Source organism: Zophobas morio, unplaced genomic scaffold (assembly GCF_036711695.1).
Source record: "Zophobas morio isolate AGI-343-1 ecotype UQ-CSIRO unplaced genomic scaffold, CSIRO_AGI_Zmor_V1 ptg000087l, whole genome shotgun sequence".
NCBI lineage: Eukaryota > Metazoa > Arthropoda > Insecta > Coleoptera > Tenebrionidae > Zophobas > Zophobas morio.
The window spans coordinates 215,010-226,002 of record NW_026972192.1 but is presented as its reverse complement, the minus strand read 5'-3'; the positions used below and the strand labels follow the sequence as shown (position 1 = coordinate 226,002).

At 35.1% G+C, this 10,993-nt stretch overlaps 1 protein-coding gene across 1 annotated transcript; it reads right to left on the bottom strand.

The window, feature by feature from the left end:
- Nucleotides 1-540: 540 nt before the first annotated feature.
- Nucleotides 541-2,316, bottom strand: LOC135144234 (uncharacterized). Its single transcript, XM_064076215.1, has 5 exons — nucleotides 1,965-2,316; nucleotides 1,691-1,912; nucleotides 1,250-1,640; nucleotides 935-1,198; nucleotides 541-563 (listed from the first exon to the last, which is right to left on the bottom strand). The coding sequence occupies exons 1-5, from the start codon at nucleotides 2,187-2,189 to the stop codon at nucleotides 541-543; spliced, it is 1,125 nt and encodes a 374-aa protein (XP_063932285.1). The 5' UTR covers nucleotides 2,190-2,316.
- Between the last annotated feature and the right edge of the window lie 8,677 nt (nucleotides 2,317-10,993).

Below are 10,993 nucleotides of genomic sequence, written 5' to 3'. Positions count from 1 at the left end.
CGCGTCCTGTCATAAATAAAATTGATGAAATGTCGAACTACGTGCTATCACAAGCGGCGAAAGCCCGTGAATGTTTGGTTCCCGTGAAATCTAAAGCTGCTTACAGTAAAGTGTATGAAGACTTTCAAGAATGGAGAAGAGAAAATTCGGTGAATGGTGTCGACGAAAATATTTTGCTTGCATTTTTTGAAGATTTGGTATTTTGCTGATTTTTGTTATTTTTGACGTATGACTAATTTATTCTATCCGTAGTCGCACAAATATTCACCAAATACGTTGTGGCCAAAATTATCGATGCTAAGGTCAATGTTACATTTAAGGGAAAAAACTGATGTTAAACTGTTCGATGAAGTAGAAGCATTTGTGAAGAATAAAAATAAAGGATACATTCCTAAAAAATCAGAGGTGTTGTCTCGACAACAGCTCAAAAAATTCTTGCGAGAAGCTCCTAATGACATTTTTTTGATGTATAAGGTAAAAATTTCATTGTGATTCTCCTCTATTAAATAGATTGTTACATCCATAATTTTGAAGGTCGTTTTAATTATGGAAATCTTTGGCGCCTGCAGAACGAACGAATTGGTGAATATAAATCAATTAAAAAATAAAAAAAAATTGTAGTGAAATATGACAATTCATATTTCCCTTGGGACAATATGATCATTTCATATTTCCCTTGGGAAATATTAGTGTGTTATGACATATTGTAACTAAGGCAATATTATTCAATATTGTATCAATCAGAAAAAAACATCTTATACTGTCTCTATGGTTCATAAGAACTCGTATGTTAACTTTGATTTAAAATAACGTTGTTCTCTTAAAGTACGCTGTCAATGGCAACGTATCTTATAGCTTCTTAAAATACGATTTCGCATATTTCAAGTTTTTTATTTCGAATTTTTACAATAATTATCACCAAAGTTAAAAGTACAATTATTAAAATAAATATTTTGAGCGGTGTTCTTGCTAGTACTAGAGCTAAAGCTGGAACTGCCACACGCTTCACTGTAACTTAGGTTCGTGGGCTTGTCCATAACGATTTCATTGTCAACTAATTCATTCGGTGCCAGCTTTTCATCTCCAAAAACTTTTTGAGCAATTTTCACTCTTTCTCCAAAAGATTCTTGTATGTAAGATTCTGCCACCTTGGTCGATTCCCACCCGCCATGCCTCTTCAACGAAGTAAAGTCTCCGCCTGCATTGAATATAAAGTTACTTTGAAGAATAAAGGTAATCATTACAATACCTGCGTTAACCAGGAGAGTTGCCGAACTGCGGCGAAAAGAATGACCTGTGTATTTAGCTGGATTTTCCAGTTTGAGGAAAGTTGCAATTTTTCTGGGAATTTTTCCAAAGGTGTTAATTCCTACATTTTGGCGAGTACATTTACCTTTATGATAGTGTAAAAAAAACCTCAATGGTGAATTTGTGGGTCGTAAAGCAACATAACGTCGATACAAATCAATGGTATTAACACCAAAGCCTTCATTAACTACACTGAATCTTCTTTCTTTGTGGGTTTTACTGCCAGGTATAACAATATTCAGAACGTTACCACAATCTTGTATATCGTCAAATCTCATAGCACACAATTCGGCCTTTCTGCAAGCTCCGGCAATTCCAAAGATTAAAGCAACCTACACGATTTCATATGTATAAAAAATACTTGTTATTAAGTAATTCTTACCTTCTCGAATAAATATTCTCCGTCATCAGCTTCTTGCAAGAACGTTTTGATTTCTTCTCGTGTCAGAACGTTGGATTTTTTGCCACGATAACCAACATTTAATTTTTTTATATACGAAATAACAGCACCAAATTTTTCAATATCTATGTTTTCTTTTGCCTTTAGAGTGGCCTTTAACATTGAATATTCTGGCCATAAAGAACAAGGTGACAACTTTTGCGACTGTAATTGTTAAATAATTTAGTTTTATGAATTTTACTAAATATGTACTCACTCTCATGTCCAAAAAAGCCAAGATAACATCTTCGGTTACTTCCTTGATGCGGTTTTTATTTTTCCAGTCTTGAAACGAAACATATACTTTCTCGTATGCATTTTTTGACTTTAAGGGTAACAAATTGCTTCGCAATTCTTTTCCCTTTTTCGCAATTTTTTCCGAAACGTTTTCGCACATTTTGACGATGAAAATTGTTTTTTTCAAAATTTGTTTACGTGTCATAGTTACAATACACAGCAATCTTACTATGATACTATGAAGCTTCACAAATGATTTGTCAAAATTTGTAGTAATGAATTGATCAAAAAGGAGTTGATGAATTACTGTTAGTGTTTGAAAAAATCTTGAAGCCAACACGTGTTTTATAGTTTAAAAATCTCGCTCTATAAAATCCTCGCTCCCTTCGGTCGCTCGGATTTTAACTACGATCTTGATTTTTAAACTGTCTATAAAACACTAGTTGTCTTAATAGCTATTAAATAAATGTCCGCATTTTTGTAACTTTATGAGTTTTCATTTTTACTATTTTCAGTTAGATAAAATTCGGTATGCCCATATTTCGAAACCCAAGTGTCCGTATTAGGAGCGCTACAGTCTTAATATGGACACTGTCACTGTTTTGAAAAAGGTTAGTTTTTTTTGTAAGTATGCGATATTTATATTAGTTATTATATAAATATTGATGAGTGAACTGAGGGTTTTCTGATGTCCGAAGTAATCGCCATGTGGCCTATTAATTGATCTGTAATTAACTGTTTTTCTTAACGGTGCCCATATTTGGTCTACGTACCTTATCTGTCAAATTTTATATGTATGTTATAAATATCATGTAGATGGTAAAACGTTAACGAAGCTTTTTCAATCATTCCTACCAGTAACGTGATGACGTCACCTCAAAATTGTACATAGTAAATGGGTTTTAAATTGTATAAAATAACATAGTCCTAGAGTTTATGACTCCATGTTGAGTTTTTAGCGGAAATGTCCACATGTTTTGAAAATAAACAACATTTTGTAATTTAAAAAATTGGCTATATAGTAAGCTGTACTTGCACTTCAGTGTCAGAGTAACACGAATGCTACAGAAGCAACTACAGCAATTCAGTTCAGTTCAGAGTACAACCTCGAGGACCCAGAAATGTAAGTACCAAAATTTATATTATTATGTACCTATACATGAAATTGCTTATTGTTTAATGTCTGTGTTGTCTTTCAGGGAACCGGTACGGCCACAGCTTAAAGTCCAAGTTCTACACGAAATTCTCGAGGATATGCGTGTTTTAAATATCAAACATAGTCATCGGGTGGATATCACTTACGTGAAGCCCCGGAGGAAGATCTGCCGTACATTTCATTGGTAGCGGCATGTTGGCGGTGAAGGACAAATATTCAATGCATACATCAAATGGGGGAAAAGAATAAATGTGCAACTCGAAATCGTTAAGAAATAATTTAGCTTAAAATGTATATAATATAAAGATTTTACTTAGATGTTTTTTTTTTTTCTAAGAGCCTAAACAAAAAGTAGCACTATTCTCATAAGGAATTGTCCATACGTAGACTAAGTGAATTCTTAATAGACTAGATCATTCAAAAAATGTTTTACAAATAATGTACAGACATTGTTAAGTATGGATGTCCAGAAATTTTGTGGATGAACTTTGACTTCCACTGAAGTTTAATGTAATTTCTTGTTCTACGTGACTACTTTCAATGAGCGCAGCCAACTGTATTAAGTTTATTACCCCAGTTCGCTCGAAAATATGCACACACCTAACTAAAGTTTCTACACTTCATCAGTACCTAGTAAAATTTTACAAGCGCTACTTTGAGGGATTGTCGGATAATGCAGGGGGATAATGACACCAATAAAATAAGCGGATATAGTGGGCTAGAAACATCCAGAGTTGCATTGAATTTGTGATTTATGGTACTGTGGGTCCAACCTTCATGGTTAATTTTGAAATACCAATAAAATTTTATTAGATACTCTTCAAGTGATGGAACTGCACCTAATATTTGAAGAAAATTTCCCCCGCGGTTCAGATACGACCATATTTGGTTATATTTATATACGGTTTTAATGAAAATTTTTGTCGAATTTGGCATCGAGGACGGTAGTTTTTGTTACTTCTAAAAATATATTCTAAACAGTCTCTTATATCAAACCTTGCTGAAAAATTATATCTGTTGTAAAAATAACAATTTTTCAGAAAAAAATAAATTTTTCCCTTTATAAAAAAAAGTGAAATTTTTATAAGCCAAATTTTGGGGTAAAATTTAAAAGAAAGTTAAATACTTTCATTGCACTTTCAGTGGGATATAAAATAATGCTGCCATAAATGTTTCAGAGCCTCGCGTCGCAAGTCAGAATTCTGGACTTCATTGCATTCGGTCCGAATTGTATTCGGCGGTGGACCTTAGTAAATTGAGGACCAGCTATGCACGTGTCGTTAATCCGATCCATGGATTGCGGACCAAGTAAGGGATTAGTACTTGCGTTGACCAAACATTATTTGCCTGGACCACATTTTACTGTAGATGAACAACTTATCCCTTTTCGAGGAGGCTGTCTATTCCGCCAGTATATGTCGGCTAAACCCGATAAATATGGAATGAAGCTCTGGTGGATTTGCGATAGTGAAAATAGTTACCCGCTCAAAGATATTCCACACTTGGGCAAGTCAACAAAAGTGAAAAACGCTCGACAAATGTTTCTTTTGAAATTGTGCAACAGTTAGCAACTCCATACTACAATACTAACCGAAATATAACATGCAACATTTTTTTTACTGATACGGAATTGCCAAGAAACTTCTCAAATCCGGTCTCACTTTAGTTAGAACTGCTAGAAAAAACAAGAAATTTGTGCCAAAAGAATTTCTCGCTGCTAAGTCGCGTCCAGTGGATTCTTCTCTGTTTAGTTTTTGTAATGACTTTACTTTGACTTCGTATGTGCCCAAACCAAAAAAGTCAGTAATCTTGTTGTCAACAATGCATCACGCAAAAATATTAATCCGGAAGATAAAACGCCCGAAATCATTCACTACTATAACAAAACAAAAGGTGGTGTCGACGCATTGGATCAGAAAGTACACACTTTTTCGTGTAAAAGGAAAAAAACACACGGCTGGCCATTTGCTTATTTCTGCAATAGTTTAGATGTTATTGGCGTGGCAGCACAAATTATATGGCTGAATTTATACCCTCAACAGAACGAATATAAGAAACAAAAAAGAAGACAACTATGTATTTCTAGAAAATGTTGCTGAATATTTTATACAACCACATATCCAGAGACGATCACGTAAGTAAGATTGAATAAAGATATTACAAATGTAATTGAAGATTGTACGGATAGTGGATCCAGTACATCTAGGCAACAAGTTGCAACAATCCCCACCAAACGAAGGTGCTATATGTGCAAAAAATAGAAAAATTCACTTTGAGTCCAGCAAACATATCGTATGACGACTGGTCCGAAAATTTAGTATGTACATGAGGGTTAAAGAATAATTATAATAACACATATGTGGTATTTGATGGATATAAAAAAAGACAGTATTAAATCAGCTGAAAGGTATCGTCTCGCATTGACACATAAATGTACCGATATCGAATTCGACGAAAATATGCTGCTAAAAATTGCTCAAGATAATGTTTTGTCAAATAACAGAAATACAAGTCGCTTAATAGAAATGTTAAGAATAAAATTAGCTGACGAGGCAAAATTGAACAAGTAATATTTTCATTGAAAAATATAGAAAAATCTTTACCAGCACATAAAGAACACATTCTTTTCTTACATGCTTTCATGTCATGACCTCTCTGGCCATTTTACAGTAGAACGAATGCAACCGTGGCATCGATCATGGAAAATTATTGGTTCCCAAGCATGGGCCGTTATGTACGTCGACACATCGCCAGCTGCTTGGAATGTTTGTTGAACAAACCACCCGGAAGAAAACGACCAGGAATGCTACACCCCATCTCAGCACGTTTGAAAGTGTCCACGTGAATAAATTAGGTTCGTTTGTCAAAACTTCAAGCGGTTGTGAGCATATTATGGTGGTCATTGATGCGTTTTCGAGATTTGGGGTACTCTTTGCTCTGGAAGCGACGACATTGAGGTCAGTGGTGTCAAAATTACAAGCCCTGTTTCAGCAATTTGGGGTATGTGAAGTGGTGGTGTGCGACTGGGGAACCTGTTTCACGTCTCGCAAGTTTAAAGAGTTCTGCAGTGAAAGAGGAGTGAGGGTTGTATACAATTCACCGAGGCATCCCCAGGATAATACCATTCTACCAGTCATTAAGGCAGAGATGCAAAATGAGCGGAGCTGGGACAAATGTTTGCCCAAAGTCCAGTTCAATTTGAATACAGCGGTGAACAAGACAACAAGAAAAAGGCCGTTCCGTGTCCTGTATGGGTATCAACCAACCTTAAAAAACGCCTTAGTTGAAAAAGCACTTGGAGCGTCAGAGTGGCAAGCACCGCAGGAATCACATGAGGAAATTCGTGTAAACATCTAAGACGGTCAGCAGCGCTGCAAGCACCAGTTCGGCAAAAGGCGGTATGCAGGAGTAGTGTATGATGTGGGGGAGAAATTGTGGCAATTAGGAGTGCTCCTCAACACACCGAGTAGTACCAAGCTACAAGACAAGTAGAAAGGGCCATATGTAATTGTGGAAACGTTACCAGGGGACACGAAAAGCTAACATAACCAGGCGAGCGCAAGCAGGTGATCACAGCCCACGTATCTCAACTAAAGGGGTATTCTAACCACGAGGAAACAGGGAAGGAAAACGAAGAAGGAGGTGAAGAGAGTTAAAGTGCGATAGTGGTTGAAAAACAGGGTATCCGAGTGAGTTAAGTGACGAAAGTGAAACTATAGAACAGAGTGGTCCAACTAAGCAAGCAATGCCACATAGGAACAGAAGAACCCCCAACAAATTTCGAGACTTTATTAGTGATTTGTGAACTGAATTTCTCTTTCAGGGATTATTTACAATTAGTTGAATTCTAGGGTTTTAGTGTAATAGACTTGTAGGTGGTGGTTGTAGAATTCAATTATTATTATAGTTGATTTTTGTGTGTAGTAGAGCTATTGTACAGTTAGTTCATTTATTTTTTGCAAGGTTATGGCGTAACAAATTTGTAGATGGTAGTTATGGAATTCCATGATATTATGATAGTTGACTTTTGTGTGTACTAAAATTAGCGTACAGTTAAGTTGGTTCATTTATTTTTTGTAAGGTCATGGCGTAACAAATGTGTAGATTGGGGTTGTGGAATTCAATAATTGTAGATGTTTGTGTGCAGTTACGCTAGCTTTAAATTAATTAATTTTTTTTTAGTGCGAAGTAGTTTGTGATTGTGGAGTTCAAGATGTCATTTTTTTTTGTAACGACTGTAGGCAGATACGAGTGTTTGTGATTATAGTTTAGTATTTTCTTTAATGTTTTTTTGTTTACATTTTGTGTCCTCGAGAATTGTAATGAGGACGATCCAAGGTCAGTATGGTCGAGGTGTAAGGGTTAGATCACAGTAGAGATAACAATCAGTAGGGACGGCTCGCCGTTTTTCGTGACCCGTTTTCGTGGGTGGTCGTTCGCTTTATGACCGAATGAGGGCGCCCAACTGACGTCTAAAATATTTGAAATTTGGCAGTTTTGTTACAATATTTTTGCCGGTTTTGCTTGTTTAAGACTGCTTTTCCAGTAGAATTGTACAAATAGTATAAAAATGTAATTTTCACAATAAAAGGTAAAATCTTCGTCCGATGAATTTTCATACAGGATCCCTGTTGTGCGCCTGCCTTATTCTCTCCCTCGTGTTTGGAATTCTTGGAAAAGATAGTAAACATAACACACTTTTTGTTTAAAAAGTCGTCGCAAACGAACAACAACGGTGGTTATGAAATAAATATAAAAAATTTATTATATATGATTCCGTTGTTGTGGTAAAATTAAATATAAAAGTAATAAGAAACAAACTACACGTAACAAAAAATTATATAAGCAGACCTTCACTCAATAAACAATTTTTTTATTCATCATGTATATATATATTTTTTTTTGACCTACACAATCTTGAGTTTTATTTTGAGACGTTGCTTAACCCATAAGCAGTCGCGCGTGGGTAAAAATGACCCAAGCCGTACATTTTGTCAAATATCTTTTTTCGCTTAATCCCTATGGACTTCCGGTTTCATGAATTCCTTAATTATTCTTACCTGCGTCGACCCATACCAATTACCTGCACTTTATGCGAGTCGACAAATATGTATTTTTTTTTGTAATATTTTTTTTTAAATAAAAATTTTACTTTATATGATATTACGCTTACGGGTTAAGTTGTTAGGTAAAATGCGTTTTTTTCGTAAAATTTTTGAAATTATTAAACAATTTAACAGGTGCTGTTCTTATTTTTATATTTATTCTTGTATAAAGTAATTACCATAATTACATTATCATGCCTGTCTGTTTATTTCTCTACTTTTTTTTAGCTTTCTACATATATAAATAATATGGATACTTTCTTTAATAACTAAAAGAGTCTATTCTCGAAAAATATTTAGTCCTCATAAAATACTCCTTTACCTACGGTCCATTACAAAGTGTACCATTTCCGGATTAACATTTATGACTGTATAAGTAATAAAATAAAAACTGTAACAAATCATCGTGTTTATAATTTAAATATCGACTTTTTTTTCTTATTGCGATTCATGATTATACGATTTGAGCAAACTACACAGTTTGCAATATTGCGTACACGAATCAATTTTTGAAATTTTAAATGAAGTGATACTTTTTAAATTGGGTGGCGACATCTAGGAATAGTTTAGGCAACGACCATCCATGACGGCTTAAAATTCGGGTCAGAAAGAACAAAGGCGCCGACACGAGCTGTCCCTACTGATTGTTATCTATGCTGTGGTTAGATCTGTAGTGTCGCTGATCTGTAGGCAGGCAACCCATAATACGCAATGTAAGGGTTAGATCAAGGTATAATTGTAAACACAAGGTATGTTAAGGGCATAGGGAATTGGTGTATAGGCCCCTTAAGGGGAGGGGACAAGGTAGTGACATCTGTGGCGTCAGTAGAGGAATCCATTACTCTCGTCTGTTATCGGGACTGAACGGCACCCCGAATCGAATCGTCTCACGTCTCTTCATCAGATATCAAATATCAAATATCAAATACAAACCGCTGACCGGTACTGTTTTGAATTCGGAAATACAGCCATTTTTGCTTGGTGTACTTTTCTGCTATGAAATATTGGAATAATGGGAAATATTTAAGGATAGCCGGTTTTTATTAAATAAATATATTTAATTTATTCGTTTTAATTTATAGAGATTATCCCAAGAATATTAAATTTTATCATTTTTAGAGAAGCGGGATTTGGTAGATTGTATTGTAGGAGCGAGGGAAGTCCTGTCGAAATAACGTTCGATCAATTCTTTATATTTGCAATATTTTTTTATCACTATTTGAAAAAAAATATATATAAACAAAGATACACAACTAAAAAACAAAAATTAACCTATACGGAAAAGTTAACAAGAGTACTAGCATCTACGATTAATCATTTTTCGGTTTTAAATTGTTATATAACTACAATAAACCACATAATCACAATAACGACAAATAAAGAACAGGTCATTATTTGTGGTTAATTTTTTGTAAAAAACGTTTTGAATGAAAGCGTTTTTCTATGTTAAAAAATACACTTCAAATGAGTTTCATTTCAGTGAACAGACTAATAACAGTATAATATTCTGATCCATTTTGCTCTACTCTCCCGGTACTCGTTTTTCCAACCTCTCACCTAGATTACACCAGTGTCGTCACAGCATCTTTCAGTTTTAAAGTACAGCCTGAGCATACCTTGTAAATCTCTAGATACCTTGGTTAAATCTGTAGTATTGTTGACCTGTAGGTAGGCAACCCATAATTGAGATAAAATCTGGGTAAGACAACAGGGTGGGGATGACGCTACGGGCACAGTATACCATACAGTAAGGACAGCTTTTGAAACGCCCATAAGAAATGCACGTAACGGACAAGAACAGTAACCGACCGTTGGGTAAGGACATGACCTTGAATTTTGGCTTGAAAGTGTAGTAGCAAACCTTGTTACTAAATAAAATTTCCCAACATGTCAACATTGTGTGTCAAATTTGACATCTTAAATGTTCGGTATTTAATATTGTAACTGTTGTTTATTACTTTTACTGAATAGAAAATGCGCGTTCGAACAAATAAATAGAATAAATTATCATGTGGAAACTGTACACAGGGGTGTGAAATTTAAAAAAGCCCCTGAAGCAGGTTTTTTCATTGTGCCTGCAATCACGAGGTGGTCTACCACCGCAGTCCATGTTACTATGAAAAGGTTCTCAGAATCACTTCACTAATTTAACTAACAACAAATATTCAACAAAAAACATCAACGTACTTTTCCCAGGGAAGATGAAAACAACGGCGTCCACTTTCTGACTCTTCAAATGGTTCACACTTGGCGAAAATTGGAAGTATTGACAAAATAGCTAATATGTCTATGTTGAAATTAACTTGGTAAAGTGATAGACTTTTATTAATGAATAAAATAAATATAAGCACAATTCTTTTTTATTGTTTAAAATGGTATTTTCTTCATAGTTTTCATACCACACACCAAAAATTGGTTTCAGTTTCTTAATATTCATCCGATGTTTATATCAGTTCCTTCTACATTGTCTTACGGACGAGCTGTATTTGTAATTTAGGCAACCAGTATTCCACTTCCTTTCAAAAATCCCGCCTAATAAAAACGGTTGGGTAAGGACAGATTGTTCCAATATTTGACGAGCTGTCCCTACTGTATGGTATACTGTGCTACGGGTGAGCAAGGGGATTTTAGGAAAGTTCACGGGTGGGAATCACCGAGGTAGTGCGTAGAGTGCGTAAAGAGATTGCTGGGAAGATAGCTGCATTGAGATCACATATTATAAAAATGCCTGACAATAATGAGCAGACA

Coding starts and splice junctions, on each gene's coding strand:
- LOC135144234 (XM_064076215.1), bottom strand. CDS start 2,189: ATGACACGTAAACAAATTTTGAAAAAAACAATTTTCATCGTCAAAATG. Junction 1,913..1,964: donor TGGCTTTTTTGGACATGAGA/GTGAGTACATAT, acceptor TAACAATTACAG/TCGCAAAAGTTGTCACCTTG. Junction 1,199..1,249: donor AACTCTCCTGGTTAACGCAG/GTATTGTAATGA, acceptor TATTCAATGCAG/GCGGAGACTTTACTTCGTTG.